The sequence below is a fragment of the Danio rerio genome, chromosome 5 (genome assembly GCF_052040795.2).
Source record: "Danio rerio strain M-AB ecotype USA chromosome 5, GRCz13ab, whole genome shotgun sequence".
Lineage (NCBI taxonomy): Eukaryota > Metazoa > Chordata > Actinopteri > Cypriniformes > Danionidae > Danio > Danio rerio.
Genome location: NC_141025.1, coordinates 71,170,613 through 71,193,336, shown reverse-complemented (window position 1 = coordinate 71,193,336; position 22,724 = coordinate 71,170,613). Strand labels below are relative to the sequence as shown.

General features: G+C 35.8%; 1 protein-coding gene across 2 annotated transcripts in view; it reads right to left on the bottom strand.

Moving 5' to 3' along the window:
* Window positions 1–20,545, bottom strand: part of LOC147844487 (uncharacterized) — a 79,498-nt gene extending 58,953 nt beyond the window's left edge. For both annotated transcript variants that reach the window (XR_015492060.1, XM_087254672.1), the window contains exons 1-2: window positions 20,222–20,545; window positions 16,769–16,874 (exon numbers count right to left, since the gene is read on the bottom strand). Coding sequence is in view for 1 of the 2 variants with exons in the window: in XM_087254672.1 (XP_087110798.1) it covers window positions 16,769–16,874; window positions 20,222–20,257 (142 nt within the window). In the remaining variant the exon portion in view is untranslated. The remainder of the gene's footprint in view (window positions 1–16,768; window positions 16,875–20,221) is intronic.
* Between the last annotated feature and the right edge of the window lie 2,179 nt (window positions 20,546–22,724).

Below are 22,724 nucleotides of genomic sequence, written 5' to 3'. Positions count from 1 at the left end.
TTTTTTCAATACTACATTAGGTACTACATCATTTGCAATCCAGTAATTTGAGAGTAGTTGTTGGTTTTTAAAGATTATTCAGAATGTGCAGCTGAATGATTAAAAAACTATTCAAATTAACATTCATTCAATCATTCATTCATTCATTCATTTTCGGCTTAGTCCCTTTATCAATCCGGGGTCGCCACAGCGGAATGAACCGCCAACTTATCCAGCATGTTTTTATGCAACGTATGCCCTTCCAGCTGCAACCCATCTTTGGGAAACATACACACACACACTCATACACTATGGACAGTTTAGCCTACCCAGTTCACCTGTATGTCTTTGGACTGTGGGGGAAACCGGAGCACCCGGAGGAAACCCACGCAAACACAGGGAGAACATGCAAACTCCACACAGAAACACCAACTAACCCAGCCGAGGCTCGAACCAGCTGTGAGGCGACAGCACTACCTACTGCGCCACTGCGTCGCCCCTCAAATGAACATTTATTAATATATATTATTCAGGCATATTTTAATAGTGAATTTGTATGGTAATAAATGCTTTATTAAGTCAAATTCAACCAGTTTTGTGACCTAATCTAAAGTGAGGACTATTTATGCTTTATAAATCCCTTTTAATGACAATTAAGGTCCAAGATTTAGAATAAAAGTTACTTTTAAAATGATCGTTGTTGTTCTTTATTTAACAACAATATAATGAAAGTTGAAAACTTACATCTGATTCCATATTATATTGAATATTTTGATATTTTTAGTATTTTTGGCGACATGACAGTCGAAATAGGAGAGATAAGCTCATGTATATGTCAAATTCTTAATCTTTGTCGAACCACCTGAATATATATAAACACACTCACCGGCCACTTTATTAGTTATACCATACTGGGTTGGACCAAGCAACATTTTTCCAATCTTCTATTGTCTAATTTTGGTGAGTCTGTGTGAATTATACCCTCAGTTTCCTGTTCTAAGTGGTCTTCTGCTGCTGTAGCCCATTGGCCTCAAGGTTGGACGTGCTGTGTGTTCCGAGATGCTCGTTTGCATACCTCGGTTGAAACGAGTGATTATTTGAGTTACTGTTGCCTTTCTATCAGCTCCAACCAGTCTGGCCATTCTCCTCTGACCTCTGGCATCAACAAGGCATTTGCGCTAACAGAACTGCCGCTCGCTAGATGTTTTCTCTTTTTCACACCACTCTGTGTAAACCCTAGAGATGTTTGTGCGTGAAAATCCCAGTAAATCAGCAGTTTCTGAAATAGACCAGCCTGTCTGGCACCAACAACCATGCCACGTTCAAAGTCACTTAAATCCCCCTTTTTCCCCCATTCTGATGCTCACTTTGAACCAGCAGGTTGTCTTGACCATGTCTACATGCCTAAATGCATTGAATTGCTGCCATGTGACTGGCTGATTAAAAATTCCAGTTACTAAGCAGTTGGACAGGTGTACCTAATAAAGTGGCAGGTGAGTGTACAGTGCTCAGCATAATTGAGTACATCCCATTTTAAAAATGAATATTTTTATATATTTCTCAGTGAATATAGGCGATGTATTTTGGTGCATTTAAACAAAACAGATTTATTAAACATATATATTTATTCAAATTAAAAGATTTTATTCACCTTTATGTAAAAGTCTAAAATTGGCAACTAGTGCCTCTACGTGTATACTTTGTTATATGTTTATAGCATTATTGTAAAGTGTTCAAATTAATTGATATGATCCATATATCATGTTGTAATAATCTCAAGATTAACTTTGTAGCTTGAATAACAGAAGCCTTATTTGACTTTATACTCCTGCTGTATGTTTTTATTGTGCTAAATAATTATAAATTCTTCATTAATTGTGTGATAAATGTTTCTTTCATTTCATTTTTATTTATTATATTTTTCATTTCATTTCGTTCTAAGTTGAAGATGTGTAAGATGCAGGGAGAGAGTTTAGGACAGCATCTTTAAGTGATCCCGATTATGTTGAGAAACAGTAATGTATTGCGGCTCTCTCTTAAATGCATTCATGATGGAAATATAAACTCTATATGTGTAATGGTTAGAGTTAATAAAGGCCACAAAACTGAAAAGAAAAAAGCTCTATAGCACCAGCTCTGCCCTATTTTGCGTATGAGTGAGATGTGATGTTTGTGGTACAGAATGTACCCAGGGCCTATATGTGATATTTTTATGGGCCTATGCTTACACCCGCAGAATTCACTGCCGCTGAAAAATAGCCCAAACACAACGCAGGTCTGCTGTGAGGATTCCAGCGGATTGTGTTTCTTTCCAGAATTCTCCTGGCACCCGATGAAGACACGGGGCCATTATCCTCGCATAGTTGCTTAAATAGTTCTCCCCGTATAATTTCAGCATTAATGTTAAAGCAAAAATGAGCCCTACCAGCTCATATTTTTCCAACGTCATGACCACCTCATCATTCTCTGCTCGCTTTAATCCCCATAGACACGTTCAGGCCTGCGAGACCCTCCAAAAAAAGGCAAATAGTAGAAACTATCGCCGGCAGGCAGGCAGTCATCCAGATACAAGCTAACATAACCTGCAACATCTGTCCATGATGAACGATTACAGTCAGAACTCTCCCAAAATGACAATACTATCATTTACTCACACTCACGACATTATAAACCTGAACGCCTTGCTTTATTGTATGATACGCACACTGTTAGACGTTCATCAGGACATCTGCACTTATGAAAACTTAAAAAATGGGTTCAAATGTGTCAAAATGACACATTTTTACTTTTTTTTTTAGAAACAGGCTCAATTTACAACTCCCCTAGAGTTAAACAGCTGATGGGAGTGCTTTTAGCTTAGCATACATCATTAAATTGGATTAGACCATTAGCATATTTTGAAAAAATGCTATCCATGGCTGAAGTTTGCTTTAATTTGTTAATGAGATATACATTTTGGTCTTTATATTTTACAGCACTGTTTTTATTGTATATAAGGCACACTGTTAGATGTTCATCGGGACAGACTTTTAAAAAAATGGGTCCAAATCTGTCAAAATGACACATTTGTACATTTTATTTTAGAAACAGGCTTAATTTACAACTTCCCTTCACCTAAACAGAGTCTGAGGGAAGAATTTTTAGCTTAGCTTAGCATAAATCATTGAATTGGATTAGACCATTAGCATCTTCCTAAAAAAATGCAATCTATGGCTAAAGCATTCGCAATGATAATATGCAGTACTGTTACCAAGTTATTTAGCTGGGGGACTATTTTCAGGCACAGCATAATATCATTGCACCTGCTGCAGCCATGGTACGGCAATAAAGGTTCTTGATTATTACGCCAGAATGAGAGTATAGTTCCTAGCTATATCGGCCAAGAAAATAGCTACTTTTCTTTTCCTTTAGTCTTTTGATCTAACTACAGAAGATAAATTATCGAAACTCTTTTTTGGATTGAGATGCTAATGGTCTAATCTGATACAATGACTGCTGAAAAGATAAAAAATGCAAAAACTCTGGTTGGTTACTCAAGGGGACTTATAAAATGAGCCTATTTATAAAACTAAAAAAATGTGTTCCAGCAATGTATACTCTAGTGTTGATCTATGCTATATAGGGATCATTTACAGAAATGAGTTTTTCCAACATTCATTTGCCTTTCTTTAAAATTACAAACATGGAACAATGGTAATATAAAAGAAAAGGGCGAACCTTAAATTAAGAGTTTGCTTTAATTTGTTAATGAGGCATGCGCAAGGGTTTTGGTCATTATAGACAGCACTGTTTTTTATTGCATATAATGCACACTGTTAGATGTTCATCAGGACAGACTTTTAAAAAAGGGTCCAAAGCTAATTTTTTTTTTAGAAACAGGGTCAATTTGCAAGTTAAACATTTTTTGCATTTTTTTATTAATTCAGCCAATTTCTGGGTCTGACAACAGTACTTTTAGCTTAGCTTAGCATAAATCATTTTATTTGATTAGACCATTAGCGTTTTGCTCAAAAAATGCAATTAATGGCTGAAGCAGGCGCAATGATAATATGCAGTACAGTTATCTAGTTAGCTAGCTGGGGGTTCAATACCACTGCACCTGCTACAGCTATGATATGGCAGCAAAGTCCCTTGATTATTACGCCAGAATGCGAGTATAGTTGCTAGATATATCAGCCTAGAAAATAGCGACATTTTTCCTTAGTGTTACAATGTAACTAGAGATAAGAAATCATCAAAACTCTTTTTTGATTGAGATGCTAATGGTCTAATCGGATTTAATGAAGTTAAGCTCAAAGTGCTTCTGTCAGACTCGATGATCAGCTAAAAAGATTTAAATAATGGTAAAACTCAACTGTTTGACTCTAGGTGACTTGTAAAATGAGCCTTTTTCTAAAACCAAAAAAGTGGAGTGTTCTTTCAAAGCTGATCTATGCTATTTAGGGTTCACTTACAGCAATTAGTTTTTCCAACATCTGTTCGCCCTTCTTTAAAATTACAAACATGGAACAATGGCAGCGTGAAAAAAAAAAGAGTGTATACCTTAAGTTGAGAGTTTGTTAATATTTATTAATGAGATATGCGCAAGGGTTTTGTTCTTTATATTTGACAGCACTGTTTTTTTATTGTATATAATGCACACTGTTAAATGCTCATTAGGACAGACTTTAAAAAAATGGGTCCAAATCTGTCAAAAAGGCACATTTTTAGATTTTGCTTTTTTTTTATTAATTCAGCCAATTTCTGGGTCTGACGGCAGTACTTTTAGTTTAGCTTAGCAAAAATCATTGTATTGGATTAGACCATTAGCATCTTGCTAAAAAAAATGCAATCCATGGCTGAAGCAGGCGCAATGATAATATGCAGTACAGTTATCTAGTTAGCTAGCTGGGGGCTATGTTCAATATCATTGCACCTGCTACAGCCACGGAAAGGCAGCAAAGTCCCTTGATTATTACGCCAGATTGCGAGTATAGTTTCTAGATATATCAGCCTAGAAAATAGCAACATTTTTCTTCAGTCTTAAAATGTAACTAGAGATAAGAAATCATCACTCGTTTTTGATTGAGATGCTAATGGTCTAATCTGATTTAAGTTAAGCTAAAAGTGCTTCTGTCAGACTCGATGATCAGCGGAAAAGATTTAAATAATGGTAAAACTCAACTGTTTAACTCTAGGTGACTTGTAAATTTAGCCTTTTTCTAGAAGTATTCCTTTAAAGCTGATCTATGCTATATAGGGATCAATTACAGCAATTAACTTTTCCAACATCCGTTCGCCCTTCTTTAAAATTACAAACATGGAACAATGGCAACGTGAAAGAAAGAGTGTATACCTTAAATTAAGAGTTTGCCTTAATTTGTTAACGAGACATGCGCAAGGTTTTTGGTCATTATATTTTACAGCACTGTTTTGTCTCATGTTACGATGCTGTAAAAGTTATCGCTCTGTCTGGCATGGCTTTGATTGAAATACAGACATCTGGATTTAGGTCCTTTTTCATGGCAAAATATTTTCTGATCCAATAAAAATGACTGTAATGCTTTTAATCATTTTTCTGAAATAAGTGTTGGGGGTGTTTTTGTTCACATGATATATACCCTTCATTAGTAGTGAACTGTGAAAGTTCTTTACTAAAGAGACAATACCTGTGAACAAAGTGGTATTTTTATAACACATAGGATCTTAAAATGAATAAATCTATCAATAAAGATAAAACTAAAGCTATAGAAGCGAATCGATCATTTTATGCTAAACTTTCTTGAAGGGCCAAAAACCAAACTTGATTGACGGTGGTGGGCCGAAGTTAAATAAAGGTGCTGTATGTTTTTGACTCTTCTAAAGCACAAAAATACCATAATATGTTAGCTGATATGGGAAACATGCTAAGCGAACATATTTGTTTATCAGAGAAACAAGTCAAACATTTTGCTTTAATTATGTGCCAGTACGGCTGTCTTTGTTTTTGTTTTTTAACTCGCCCTGTGCCAGTTTAGCCATTTATAATTCAACACCCCGGGTTTCCTTTGTGGAAAACAGCATACTTCATTCATTCAGTCAAGAAGGCTCTCAAACTATGTGTCCGTGACCGAAATGCGATATTTGGTGGACAGTGGCAGACTCCAAAATGAGACGCAGATTCGGAGTTCCACTTGAGGTGGTTTTTAATTAGAAAATAATATAAATATTAAGAACGTAAAAATTAGAGCAGGTTATATTGTAACCCTAACAACATTCTACATAACGAGATTTGCAGTGATAAGCAATTTGGCTTTTTGCACCAGACAAAACACAACAAATATTTGAATGCAGTCATTCAAAGAATAGTGCACTAACTGCACTCCATCAAAAAGGATTTGTAATCTAATTAATACATATTAAATCTCTTTAACATTATTAAATGTAGATGCTGAATTACTAATATGTGTTGGTTTGCATTGAGTCACAGTTCTAAAGTTCAATTTCAAACGGTTTATTTTATTTTCAACTCTGAGGTGAACTATCTGCTGCTGCTTTCAGTACTGTGACAATAAATGTCATGTAAAATGGCATTCAAGCTCACATTATTAGCATTTAGGCCTGAATAAAGCACATGAGGTGTACCTGAGGTAGTGAATATACCTATTTAACCACTGGGTGTCAAATTTACATACTGCACCTTTAAATAAAGGTGCCATGGTAATTTCCTAATTGATTAATATTAAAAAATAAATTGAAAACATACTTTAATCATAGTAATAACTATATATATATACATACACACATTTTATAATGAACTGCTTACAATAAGAACAAACAATCCTATTTACAGGTGAAGTCAGAATTATTAGCCCCCCTGAATTATATTGTTTATTTTTTTCTCCAATTAATGGAGAGACGATTTTTTTAACACATTTCTAAACATAATAGTTTTAACAACGTATTTCTAATAACTGGTTTATTTTTTCTTTGTCATTTTGACAGTAAATAATATTTGACCAGATGTTTTTCAAGACACGTCTATACAGCCTAAAGTGACATTTAAAGGCTTAACTAGGTAAATTAGGTTTACTACGCAGGCTAGGGGAATTAGGCAAGTTATTGTATAACAACGGTTTGTTCTGTAAACTATCAAAAAAATATATAGCTTAAAGGGGCTAATAAATTTGTTATTAAAATGGTGTTCAAAAATTAAAAAACTGCTTTTATTCTAACCGAAATAAAACAAATAACACTTTCTCCAGCAGGAAAAATATTATCAGACATACTGTGAAAATGTCCTTGCTCTGTTAAACATTATTTGGCAAATATTTAAAAAAATAAAAGAAATTTTAAATGGGGGCTAATAATTCTGACTTCAACTGTATAACATAATGCTGAATACAACGAACACACTTACATATTTATTTATACATATTTTTTAAAATCTGATTCATGCACAACATTTAATTGAAACATTTCATTTCATTTGCTTTTTTGTATCTCAACAATTAAATGCAACTCTAAATATTCACTCTGAAATAGCATGTCAGTTTGGCTTGCACGCCGCCGGTCAAGCACTTGTCACTTTTAACACATGAGGGTTCTTTTGCTGTGCTAGTGTTTAAGGAGACGTGGCTCTAGACGGCAAGGGAGGGACTATGATTCAGAGATTTATGCTAAGCTGTTAGCATTGTGGAAGATCACCTACTGCACCTTTAACTCTGGAGGGCTTGTAAAATGAGCATATTTCCAAAAAAAGGTGGAGTGTTCCTTTAATGCAGAGCCTTTGAAGGACTGAACTAGGAAGTAGACATCATCACAAGAATTTTAAGATGCATCCACTATTATTATAAGTAAGTCATTGGATCATTCACCAAACACACTGCGTATTGCTCAAATCGCGCAAGGGCTTATTCTGCTTTGGTTTTGTGCTTTAGCGCATTATGCTTTGGAACCGCTTTGACTTGGCGAATCAAAAGCAGACAAAGTACCTGGCAATATCGTGTGTAATATGTAATTTGGTCGGTATTAAATTCCTTTCAACTATTGTATCCAGAATATTTACAAGGAGCCTGCTTCGTGTGTATCTGTGTTTTCCTACACAAATCTGTCTGCATCTCCGAAATCCCAGATGAAAGAGGGGATCGGAATTGGCAGCTTTGTTTTGCAGGTTTGCTTTCCCAGTAGTTGGGCCGAGTCCATTCCCCCGGAGAGCACTCTTGACAGCGAGCGCTGCCAAAAAAGCTCTTGAATGCTGCCTGACTGTCACTCTTATCTGCACCATGACATCACACAATATAGGAAATATGACTGTGCAGATCTGAGGTCAGCCGGGTGAAGATTTAGCAGGCGAGTGAACTGCTCATGCACCAGTTCCATTATTCGGTGAGGAAGAAGATAAACAAAAAGAGCGTGCGGGTGATGTTTGAATGAGGTGACCTGCTGGAGCAGGGCATTGGGTCAGGGCCAGTGCACAACATAGTTTTGTGAACTCACGCATGCTGTCAGTATCAGAGGTGCGATACACAGCTGCTTAGAATTATCGTGGAATTTTGTTTGGGAGTGCAAAAAAATGTTCTGGAAAGCAGGGAATTCTTGTTTCGCTTCTCGTTGGAAATCCTCATGTGAGAAATCTTTGTCTTCTGTTGAGCACAAAGATATTTTGAAGAATGCTGAAAGCCTGTAACAATTCACTTCCTTAGCAGGACATACAAATAGCATGGACGTTAATGGTTACAGGTTTCCGATATGTTAATGAATAGCTTGTTTTGTGTTCAAATCCTCATATGAGAGGTGACCAGAGACGGAAGCCACATTTTTAATCAAATCAAAGAGACAGTTCATCCAAAAATGTACGTTTTACTCACTATTTACTCACGTGCAGGTGGATGTAAGTCTCTATAAGTATTTGTCCTCCGTTGAAAACAAAAGAAAGTGTTTTGAAGAATTTTGAAAACCTGTAACCATCAGCTTCCTTAGTAGGACATACAAACAGCATGGAAGTTAATGGTTACAGGTTTCCGATATGTTAATGAATAGCTTGTTTTGTGTTCAAATCCTCATGTGAGAGGTGACCAGAGACCGAAGCCACATTTCTAATCAAATTAAAGAGACAGTTCATCCAAAAATGTACATTTTACTCACTATTTACTCATGTTCAGGTGGATGTAAGTCTCTATGATTTTTGTCCTCCGTTGAAAACAAAAGAAGGTGTTATAAAGAATTTTGAAAACCTGTAACCATCAACCTTCATAGTAGGACATACAAACAGCATGGAAGTCAATGGTTACAGGTTTCCGATATGTTAATGAATAAAATGAATAAAACCTTGTCTTGTGTTCAACCCCTCATGTGAGAAATCTGTTACATCACAGATTAAATCACTTACGCCCTATTCACACGGGGCGTCAGCGTCAACGCTTCCCATTCACTTGAATGGGTGACGTCAGGCGTTGCCGAACTGCATTGTGGATCCGTCGGCGCCGCTTCAGAAGCGTTCCTCGCTGCAGAAGTTGGGACCAGCTCAACTTTTCAAGCGCCGATAGAAGCGTCAACCAATCAGATCGCTGTATGCAAATACACCAGCTCAGACAGTGGCCTATTGCTGACTGAATTTCATTGGCTGGCGCTTCTATGACGATCGTTTCAGCTCCAACTTCAGACACGCCCTCTGTCAAGCGTTGACACTGAAGCCCCGTGTGAATAGGGCGTTACTGATTATTTTCTCTTTTTCAGTCCATTTTCTGTAAACCATGGAGATGGCCGTGCATGAAAATCCCAGTAGATCAACAGTTCCTGAAATACTCAGAACAGCCCATCAATACAACCATGCCATGTTTAAGGTCACGTAAATCATCTTTCATCGTCATACTGATGCTCGGTTTAAACTGCAGCAGATTGTCTTGACGATGTCTACATGACTGCATCAAGTTGCTGCCATGTGATTGGCTGATTAGAAATTTGCGTTAACGAGCAGTTGGAAAAGTGTGCCTAATAAAGTGGCCATGTGTGAATTTGATTTAAATACCTATTTGGACAGAAATCATAGTTTTACATTGATTGGGATGAATTTTTTATGGACTGCATATGCGTAAATTATAAGTGACTGTCATGATAAAAAAATATAGCGCATCCTGAACCCAGCAAAAAAATAAATAAAATATATATATATATATATATATATATATATATATATATATATATATATATATATATATATATATATATATATACTGTATATGCTTAAGAATGAACAACTCATTAAGAATGAACAGCACAAATTTTACCATTTACGGCAATGCTGCCCACAATGCTCCTTGGCATTCATTACCTCATATAACACACGTAAGAAAACAGAACATTTTTAATTATCATTAAAAGTAACCGAGTAGGTAAAGGAAATCGAAATAAAACCAACCAATAACCCCTGGCATCTCATTCCGTATTCTCAGCAGTGAATGTTGCTTTCTGGTATTCAATTGTTGTTCTTGTTCTCTCTCCGCTTACACCGAAAGCCCAGTAAATGTTTCAATAAAACTCATATTTGGAGCCTGCTGCTTTAACATATCACTTGTGCGCCGCCTTTGGTCTCTTGCCTTTCTAAAGCCTGCAAATCTGCTGTGGAGTCGCTCTGAAATGACCTTATAGGAGACACCAGGGATTTGCCAGAATGGTTGATGAGACTTTGTTTTTTTGCCATATATGTTTTTTGGATGCTGCCCTTAAAGTTAATAACATAAAACCCACACTGTGGAATACACCATTAACGGTTATTTTCCTTGGCTCTTCGCTGGACTCAGGTTAGAGACGGAGGAAACACAAACCAGCCTCCGTTTTTTTAGAAACGAGGTTAAGCTGTCTATAATTGTCCATATTTTTCTAATCAGCTCATGGCACTGTTTGAAGGAGACTGACTTAAGCATACTTTGGGGGTGAATGATGCAAAATCAAAACTTTGTGGAGTATTTCAAACATTGGCTGGGTTTTTTTTTTTTTTTTTTGAGAGTGCAGTATTTACAGCGGGAAAACTGAAAGACATAATAGGAAACATTTGAGGCTCTGAAAAAAACACAGCAAAAACAAAACGACCTGACGGATTCTGCTGTACGGCATTAAACCATTTTACCATTTTTCTCCTCGCGTGATTGTTAGCGATATCAGGATTCTGGTTGTGAATGTAATAACCGACTAATGACTTGGGTAACACGTTGTAAACTTTGCAGCGTTTTTTTTTTTTTTTTCTCTGTGTGGGCTGTGAATGTTCTCAATGTCGTCAGCAGCAGTAGATCACTGTCAGACATAATATGAGTCCTGACCCACTGATTTGGACAGCGGCCAGACGACCCCAAAATGATCTATTGATGGACTTCTCTCTGGATGATGGAGTAATAAAATGATGGCGTAAACTCTATCCTCTTGGAGCTCAGCGCTGGCACTACAGCATATATAACCATTATAAGAGAGAAATATGCTCTGTATTTATTTACACAACAGGTCGATCTTTAAATTTGATCTGCCATCGTTTAATACAGCCCTGGAATGGCCTTACGCTTCTCTGTTTGCGGCATTGCGGACCAGAGTATTTGAGTGGTGCAGATCTGAGACTTTACTTTAAATATGTATATACATCTAATAAACAAAAGTTTAACTGGCATCAAAATCCAACTATCTTTCTTTTACAGTATTTGCATCTTTACTTTGCTAAGAAAGTACTTAGGTATATAAATCACCACATAAGGCCCTGTACACACGAGCATGGGTATTTTTCAAAACTTCCAGTTTTTCTACACGATTTTGCTGTTTGTCAACATGAAAATGTAGTATCTGGTGACTGAAACCAAAATGTATAATAATTGCGTAATTACTTACATTTATATAGCTCTTTTCTAGACACTCAAAGTGCTTTACACATTGGGGGGAATGTTCTCATCCACCACTAGTGTGCAGCATCCAGCTGGATGACGCGATGGCAGCCATATTGCGCCCGACCGCACACCACACATCAGCTGATTGGTGGAGAGGAGACATAGTGATGAAGTTAATTATAATATGAAGACGGTTAGGAGGCCATGATGGACAGAGGCCAGAAGGCAAATTTGGCCAGGGTGCTGGGGTTAAACCCCTACTCTTTTTCAAAGGACATTCTGGGATTTTTAATGACAACTGAGAGTCAGGACATCAGTTTAAGGTCTTATCCGAAAGATGGCACATTGTGTAATTATGCCTCTTTCGAATAAAATTATTAGGCTAGGCAAACTGATCTTATGCAATTGATCTAACAAACAGAACGCGATCGCTGCGAAGTAGAATAACCTTATGATTATTAAAAACAAATTCAAGACTATAGCACACAAAATAAAACATTCACAAAGCTGTATCTTATCAAACGGCAATTCAAGAGCATGTTAGATGCATTTGGAAAAGATAGCAGCCAAAGCCTATTTCAGAAATCTTTGCTGTTAACCAGTTAAACTCTGCTGTTATTTTGGGATTTCTGCCTGGATTTTGCCTACCCAAATTTAAAAGATTCCCAAAGTAAAAACTCTGAAGGTACACTGGCTCACTCATTCTGGTCATGCCAATAAATTTGTTCATTTTGGCAGAGCATTTTTAATTTTATATCTGAAGTATACGGAATAAGTCTGTCACCAGATCCAAAATTGGGCATTTTTCGGAGACACCTCAGAAATAGGAGATAAATATATATCACAGGCAGTATCTTTGTGTATGATATTAGCAAAGAAAATAATTTTACAAGATCGGAAGTCAGATTATGTGCCTGTTTTCGAAATTTGGGTTAGAAGCTTAAGTTTCGTGTTGCCCATGGAGGAAATGCAATATGGGATGACAAACAATCTAAACACATTTTTAAAAATCTGGAGCCCAATTATGTTCTATATCAGTAATGCTAACTTGTAACTCTTTATAAGTGAGATTGGTCTGGAGTAAGTCGAATTGTGGAGCCTATGCATTTGTCTGTAAATAATTTTTGTTTCATATTTAATTCTATTTATTTCCTTATGCTTTCTGGATGATGTTGTATTATGTTGTGTCAGACTATTTGTATATTTTGAAATGGCCTTTGTAACCCCCCCCCCCCCCCCCCCTATTTTTATTTATTTATTTTTTATGTTGTTTTTTGTTCTGTTTATGTTGTTGATTATTTGTTATGCTAAAAACAATAAAAATATATTTTTTTTTAAAAGCTTCCCAAATCCACATGCAGAGGTGTAAATGCAAAAATTTGGTATCATTTTAAAGAAAACCCTTTGAGTTTTCATAAAACACTATTAAAAGTGTTTAAAATATCTGTATATGTTGTCTGTGTTATAATAAACACCTACAAAAAGAGGCGCTTTTTGTATTTTTTTTTATAAACTCAAATTTGAAAGTGTATCTTTTAGGTTCTGTGTGGTCTAGCTTGCTGTAATTAATTTTGGTGGTTCCTGCACATGTCTGTAATCATAGGGAAAAAAAATGTCTCTACCATAATCTATGCAAAAGTTATTGTATTCCAACTGATGAGAGGTGCTGTACAAGCCACAGGGACCGATCATTGTTTAACTGGTTAAATATGTAGTGAAATTTTGCAGAAGAAAAAACATATTGGGACAGGTAAAAGAACATTCTGCTTTATTTATCTCCTTTAAAACAAAAGCAATTAGCCAAACACGCAGGAGCAGTGTAATTTTACATTATTTACGGCCATAAATTAGTCATGAAACTTATCTCTGCGATCTGCCAAACAAATACACCTGAGAACAAATAATAGGTTCAAAATCCAAAGACTGACCGTTAGACACACCTATAGGTGTATTTTGATGGTCCATTAGTTGAATTCAGTTACATTGCATCTACATGCCAACTAATTCTCATTAGATTATACTGTAAGTAGACTGGAGTTGGGGGTTACGGTTGGTGTTAGGCTTAGTGTAAGTTGACCTGTACTTGCAAAGATTCTTATAGTCAGTTAAATGTCTGTTGAAGGAGCAGTATCAACAGATATTAAACAGACAGTCTACTAATACTCAAATGGACCATCAAAATAAAGTTTAACCCTATATTCTCGCTTGAAAATCCCTTAAAACTTTTTTGTGACATAATTGATGAGTATTTTTCACATTTTTTTGTGAATTTCCCGTCCGCCATTAACAATCCTCATCGGTTTGCCTGTGCAGCTTGGGAGATGCTATATGGTAACTATAGACCTTTCTCTTAGAACGCAAAATTACTCATTATGCTTTGTTTGTATGCGCAAGGAGAATGCTAAGAACTTCCGGTTGGCAGCCGATGTGTGTAAACGGTCACTTTTGGATAGCTTTGAAAAAATCCATTTTATTTGCTTTTAATGTCTTTGAACTAATACTGCTGCTGATCAGCGCCACCTTCTGAACTGGTTATTTTAGAAAATGCAATCTAGAGGGATGGAAAACAACTGCTGTCAGGCATTTTTCCCTTGTTGTGAAATGGCATCTTGCGCAGTTTAAATGAAGCCCCATCATCGCTAAAGTCAACATCTTCTCTGTTTTTCAAATATATAATCAACGGTTACCAGCCCAAACAAATGTAATTTACCAAAATGTTTGACACACCTTTACTGTCCCACTAACACATTGATTGAATAAGAGTCAGAAAGTGAAAATAAAGTTGCATTTTGAAATGACAGAAAACACATACCGTGGTAAACACTACACAATACGAACTAACTAGATGAAACAAACGGTTCCCAATTAGAATCAACATGCAATTCAGCCAGCAGAGTATCAGGAAGGGACTTTACTGGTAATTTTTGGTAATTTTTTTTCATACCAGTAATATGGTTTGATCTTTATAATGCAGTGAGGTGTGTGTGTGTGTGTGTGTGTGTGACATATCAGGACACAAATCTGTATAATGACATTGGTATGAAACAGGTATTACAAAAAGAGGTAAAATATGAGGACATTGGTGACGTCCTCATTTCTCAAAATGCTTATAAATCCTACAGAATGAGTTTAATCAGAGAGTAAAGCTGAACACAGTCTCCTGTGATGGTTGGGTTTAGGGGTGGGGTGAGGGCAGTATAATATACGGTTTGGACAGTATAAAATGAATGGAAACCTATATGTCCCCACTTTTCACAAAAACAAACATGTGTGTGTGTGTGTGTGTGTGTGTGTGTGTGTGTGTGTGTGTGTGTGTGTGTGTGTGTGTGTGTGTGTGTGTGTGTGTGTGCGTGTGCGTGTGTGTGTGTGTGTGTGTGTCTGCGTTTGCATTGAAGAGCCACGGCGTACATTATAACAGCTGACAGGTCGGGAACACTAAGGCTGTATTTTAGCATCTGATCTGACAGCAGACACTGAAGGAGAGCGTTTTTCTCTCGCACTTGAACTGCATCTGACAGAAGTATAATGGCTTTTAACATGTCCTTCTTTCTTTAAAGTTTTGCGTTACAAAAACACTCCATAAGACACTGAAAACAGTATTGACACGCAGGTGAGAAACGCTGCTCTAGCTCAGGGGTCGGCAACCCGAAATGTTGAAAGAGCCATATTGGACCAAAAAAAACAAAAAACAAATATGTCTGGAGCCGCAAAAAATGTAAAGCCTTATATAAGCCTTATAATGAAGGAAACACATGCTGTATGTATCTATAGTAGCTATATTAGCCTACTATAAAAATGACTAAGTTGGCTACAAATACATAATGAGCCTTCATGATTAAATAGCCACTGAAATCAGGTGGTTGGTGTTTATTTTGTTGTGAAACACTGCAGCACAGTCTCTGGTCTTTCAGTGGTATTAAATTGATCATTTCTTCTTGCGGCCCATCAGAGTTTACATACCTACATAAAAACGCATTGAATATCGGTCACATCACAGGCAATTGAGTATGCTGGCACTGAATTAATGTCCTTGGTTTGCTGATTGGTGATGTTACCTGCCATTTTAATAGCCCTTTCCTTTACTTCCGTCTTAGCGGAGGGAGGTATATCTTTAATTTTTTGTATTATTTTGGTTTTGTTTTTGAAGTCTGCAAATAGGTGTTCTAATATGTTGATGAATGACTCCTTCATGTAGTCACCATCTGTTTACGGTTTTCCATGCTTTATTATCTCCCGGCTTGTTTACAACAGCCACCTGCCTGGCATCCCACCCTGCTGATAGAAACCTGTGTCGCAGGCTATGACGCAAATCTTCGTTGACAGAAATGTTGAAATTAAATATTAATTCTACATACTTTTACAGCATTTGAAAACGTTAAACATTTTTGTCCTCCTATAGAAATCATATTAAAACAAAAATATATCCTAACCTTCCCCATCTTTTTGAACATTTTTGAAAAAGCTCCAGGGAGCCACAAGGGTAGCGCTAAAGAGCCGCGGGTTGCTGACCCCTGCTCTAGCTGATGACAATTCTTAACGGAAGTTCTAAGCAGCCTACCGGAAGGCGCTGGACACTATGGAGCCCTCCATAAAGCAACAAAGACATTTAGGAGAAGCGCATTTATTTCGAACTGTGATCAAAACTGACTGGCACTACCTTTGCATGTCCACAAAAAGAATGCACACGTTCTAGCCAATCAGAATCAAGAATTTCAACAGACCATGGAAGAACTATACATATACCACAAATGGTTCACATAACCTAAGATAGATTCGATAAAACCTTTCACTGTACAACATTCCCTCTTTATAATTGGGAAGACATTCTTGAGTGCTCTTCGAACATGGAAACCAAAACCCCCTCTCTCACTCCTTTTGAAACCTTTTAAGAGTGTATGAGAGATAAATGTGTATTTTTGTAATATGGAAACACAATATATGCAGGGAGAAATAGTACAGTGTACCTTTAAGAGATGCAGACTCCTGGCTCGTCGCCCGCTCTCCAATCTGCTGATGATGAGGCCTGTGATGAGGAAGGAACCGGGATCCATTTTTAGCGATGAGTTCATCCTTTACGGCAGGGAGAGAGGGAAAAAAAGAGAAAGAGCACAGCCATAAAAAGTGCAGTCCGTGTGCTCCTGACGTTCTGTCTGCCGTACCTGACAGCACGGCGCATCTGCACTTATCTGAATTTAGCTATCAATCAGGGGTGAAACCATACGCCACTAGAAGATGTTAATTAAAATAATGAGGGGTCTCGGAGAGCAGCGAGCAATGCTGAAAGTTTAATGCATTTCTGAATGTGAAGCTCTTTCAGAAGGAGCTACGGTACACGTCGCCTGTTGCATATCGGGATGAAAAATTGAGTATTGGTTTTGATGATCGGCCAAATAATAAACTAAGCAGACTAATCCCTCAGGGTTGTTCAAATTCAAAAGCTGTTGTCTTTTTGCTGACATTTAAAGCTTAATCAAATTTATGAACATTAATTATAATCGATTTATGTAATGTAACTCCTGTTCTCCACTGTTATAGCGCCACCTTCTGTTTAAATTAGATGCTTTTATATACCGTGCTTAGAGGGGTAGTTCACCCAAAATTTGTTGTTCATTAGCACATCCCAAAACCATCCTTCAAGGTGTATGGCGTTTATTCCTTCACTAAAACATTAGGAAATTGTCTTACATGGGAAGTGACCCATATTTGTTTGCTTATTTGTTTGTTTGTCTTGCCACATACAGAATAATCAAGTTATTTTTCAAAAAAATTATTATTAGCAGCAAAGACTATAGAATACACAATGTATCACTCATATAGTTTTGAATGGGGAAAAGTGTAACAGTCAACATGGCAGTGAAACCTTGCCTTCCAGTACAGGGGCCACTATAAAACTGCGAATCTCTGAGGGAGGGTCTCGGACCAATTTTTGTGTGATTCAGTTGTTAAGAAATAAAATTAAATAGAGACAGTTGTTGTTTAATTTTATTGATGATTCCTTTTATGACATTTAATTGTAAGCCTGGCAAGCAATTTTGAAGAATTTGTTGTTTCTTTATTCACACTTTTCATATTATTAATATTTAAAATTTTACATAACAAAATGATAACCATTACTAGAATGAAACTGAATACTCAGTTTCATTCATTCATTCATTTTCTTGTCGGCTTAGTCCTTTTATTAATCCGGGATCGCCACAGCAGAATTATCCGCCAACTTATCCAGCACGTTTTTACACAGCGGATGCCCTCCCATCCACAACCCATCTCTGGGAAACATCCACACACACGCACACTCATACACTGCAGACATTCAGACAATTTAGCCTACCCATTTCACCTGTACCGCATGTCTTTGGACTGTGAGGGAAACCCCACACAGAAACGCCAACTGAGCCGAGGTTTGAACCAGCGACCTTCTTGCTGTGAGGCGACAGCACTACCTACTGCACCACTGTGTCGCCCGAAATCAGTTTCTTATTAAAATAATATATATTTTTTTAATATATATATAACTTAGTTAATAAAAGTACGATTAGCATGTGCAGAGCTCTGGATAAACTTGAATCATGACACCAATGAAGGACAAACAATTATTAGTCAGAATTATTAGCCCCCCTGAATTATTAGCCCCCTGCTTATTTTTTTCCCCAAATTCTCTGTAACAGGAAAACGATTTTTTCAACACATTTCTAAACATAATAGTTTTAATAACTAATTTCTAATTACTGATTTATTTTATCTTTGCCATGATGACAGTAAATAATATTTGACTAGATATTTTTTAAGACATTTCCATACAGCTTTAAGTGACTTTTAAAGGCTTAAAAAGGTTAGTTAGGTTAACTAGACAGGTTAGGGTAATTAGGCAAGTTATTGTATAACGATGGTTTATTCTGTAGACTATTGAAAAAAATATTTGAATTGATAATATTTTTATAGTATTTGCATTTTGCACATAGCATGTTAGGATCGCTGTGTACACCCCCAATGGCTCTTTAAACAATGCATTTGCAAAAAAAAAAATCAGAAATGGCTCTTTGCTGAAAAAAGGTTCCTGACCACTGGTTTAAATTATTGTTACTGTTGATGTCAAGACGCAAGAAAAAAAAATGTGCGATATAACAACACAATCTTAACGGCAATTCGTATCTTTTTGATTTATTGGTTGATTAATATCAATTTGTACTCATTCGTACATTTAGTATGAGACGCTCATTCACCTATAAGGACTATGGTTAGGGTGGAGTTATGGGACACGCAAATTTTTAAAAATCATTGGTTTTCATGTGATTACGTCATATGAAATTTTAAGGAATAATGCCATTTTCTAACAATTCTCAAAATAGTCATGTTTCGTCTTGAGATATAAACAGGGACATGTATTCATTCATTTTCCTTCGGTTTGGTTCCTTATTTTTCAGGGGTCCCCACAGAGGAATGTTCCGGCATATGTTTTATGCAGCGGATGCCCTTACAGCCACAAACCATACTGGGAAACACACTGATATTCACAAACACACACTCATCCACTATGGCCAATTTAGTTCCTCCAATTCACCTATATTGCAGGTCTTTGGGGAAAACCGAAGCAACTCCACACAGAAATGGCAACTGGCCCAGCCGGGACTGGAACCAGTGACTGTGTTGTTTTGACTTTAAAAGTTAATTCATCACCAAGGGCCGCTGTTTCTGCTAAACATCTTCTTTAAAGTTTTACTGTAGAAAAAAAGTCACCTATCCCTTGTATTACATAGAGTTGAGTTACCTTTTAAAAAGTTACCTTTTATTATTATTATCATTATTTTGGGAATGAACTATCCCTTTAAATATAGGTTGTGTCTCTTTCTTTTTTCATTAATTACACTTTCTTTCCCACATTTTACCTTGATAACACATTTTTACACTAACTTAATTGTTCCATAACTGCTAATTTAATGTTAACATTCTGATTATATTATGTTGTGATTCCACCAATCGCTGGTGTAAATTTTCATTAGTTATGCTATTTTTAATTATGCAGCTTAACAAAATAACTATTTTTTTATTGGTGTCTGGAACCTATATTGCATATAGTTGAGATTTGTTTACACTGACACTCAGATGCTAAATCTGGTGCAAATCTGGTGAAAAGAAAAAAAAGTGCAGTTTGGCAACGAAAAAAGAAAAGAAAAGAAAAGAAAAGAAAAGAAAAGAAAAGAAAAGAAAAGAAAAACACTTTTCCAGTTAGATATAAATGCAGGTATGGGGGATGTCTAGATTACGAGCCAAGGAATCTGTGCCTATAAAAAACATTTGGTCCAAATTTCATGTTTCTCTCCGTCACAGCTTGTTGTTTACATAGCGTTAAATAACAAAATAAAAAAATATATAATATAAATATAAATAAACCCGACAAAAACAAAACACTGCGCTTGTACCTCTAAACACATGCAGGAGTTTGTACATTTCTTCATCCCTCATTTACAGTGAATACAAACATCTCGACGTCCAAAAACCTCAGACTGATAGTTTTCGCGCTGAAAAATCTGTTTGTTGTCATAATTTTTCGGGGGGCGTTTGGCTTTCTGCGTCATTACAGGTGTACTAGAGCTCTTTTCGGAGAAACTCGAGGTTGTATTGATGTTTGCGAATAAGCCAGGAGCTGATGAAGGGCGACCGCTGTCCTCACATTCCCTCCACACTCTCCAGAAACACATCCCCATGATTTCCCGAACATCCCTCTATCTGTCCACATGCAGACTGTTTGCTCAGACGCTCCCAAACACAGCTCCAAAGCAGCCCAGCAGTGGGGTTGCAGCGCCATCTACGGGTGACAACCGTACATAGACGTATACTGTAAAGAATTTCAACGGAAGCATTTTGAAAATCTCAAATATGTGACGTCAACTATTTAATACCACCGTGCTCAATGTTAATTTATTCCTTGCTAAATTACATATGCTGTAAATTCTCTCAACGGATACCTTGTTTTAGTGTTTTTGAAAAGGATATTTAACAGTACATTAGAACTATTGCTTTCTCTAAAAATCTTAAAGCCATTAGAACTGTTAACTTTTTTTCCTTTTTTAATTTTCTTAACACATGATTTCATATAATTATTTTTTCGTTATTTTTTTCTCTTGTATGTGCTTATTCGATGCTTTACTTCTCTGTAAAATGTGACACTCTTTGTAACAAATGTGTATGATGTGGTTAAAAAATATATATTTTTAAAAAAGCACAAAAAATGCATTAATTAATTCATTTAAAAGATTGCAGGTTTTCTTAATTGACTAAATTGTCAAGTTTAAAAACGTGAACAAATGGGAAATTTTGACAATTTAACCCAATAGTTTTATGTTATTAATTGCATGCTTAATTAATTAATTAATTAATTAATAATAATAACAATGATAATAATAGTAATAATAATAATAATAATAATATACAGTTAAAGTCAGAATTATTAGCACCCCATGAATTATATTCCCTTGTTTATTTTTCCCCCCAACTTCTGTTTAATGGAGAGATTTTTTCAACACATTTCTAAACATAATAGTTTGTTCTGTAGACTATCGAGAAAAAAAATTGCTTAAATGGGCTAATAATTTTGTCCTTAAAATGGTGTATAAAAATTAATAACTGTTTTTATTCTAGCGGAAATAAAACAAATAAGACTTTCTCCAGAAGAAAAAATATTATCAGACATACTGTGAAAATGTCCTTGCTCTGTCAAACAGCATTGCACGGATAATGATGTTTCACAATGTTTTGCTCTGTTCTACTTGCAGCAGAATACCAAAATATTTGAATTGATAATATTTTTATAGTATTTGCATTTTGCACATAGCTTGTTAGGATAGCTGTGGGCAAGGGGAATATGTTTTTATTCGCTTTATTTTAACGTTTACACACTTAAAAAGTAGTTTTTTTTATCTGATTGTTTTGCATTTTGCACTAAATTATTTGAATCGAACGAGCTTAGTTTACAATGTTTGCAATATTTACATTGCTCTACTTACATTAAATGTACATCCCAAATATCAGAAATGACAATAGATCATTAAGATTCTGTTAATGTCAATTTAAATGTTACAGACCTAATGCACTTACTTGACAGATTTAATTTAATCACTTTCCTCCAACTTGGTCCATAATTTATCAGGGGTCACCACCGCAGAATGAACCGCCACTTACTTGACAGATTTATGTATTTTTAATTTTAGGTAATTTTTGCATTTGTCTTATGTTTGGTAAAATAATTTCTAATTGCATCTTCAGTGATTTTCTTGTCCCAATACGTGGATTAAGAGGTTTTTGCAAAAAACAAAACACACACACATGGATTTAGCTGGTTTTGATGCAAAAGAAAATCTACCCAGTTAAAAAACTAAGAATTGTCTAAAGTCACATTTATAAAAAAGCATTTATAACATTTATAAAAGCTACTATATTTACCAGCTAATAACCTTGTCATTACATATAAAATCAAACAACTGAACCTAAGCAGAGGAGCCTGGTAGAAAATGCTGATTTACAAGAAAAGAGGTCTGATAGATTTAGAGGGTTTTGCATCTGAACTCTTCATATATCATTTTTAATTGAACAACTTTTTAGGTGTACATTTTTTTCACTTTGTTAAATGTGTTTTTCCTTTTTAAGATTAATTTTAATAACAGGCAGAATTAAAACTTAGGCAGTATAGAAGAAAATATCTATTAGTACATTTTATTTGTTACATTTATTTTATAGGAATTTTCTAGCTTATTTTTGAAAAAGGTTTATACATTTTATTTGCTTATTTAATCATTTAATTGCATTAGAATTATTATTTAATAAAGTGCACCACTAATTGTTGCTGACAATTACTATTTGGACTGTGTATCCGTGCATTTTATACCATTCATTCATTCAATCATTCATTTTCTATTTGGCTTAGTC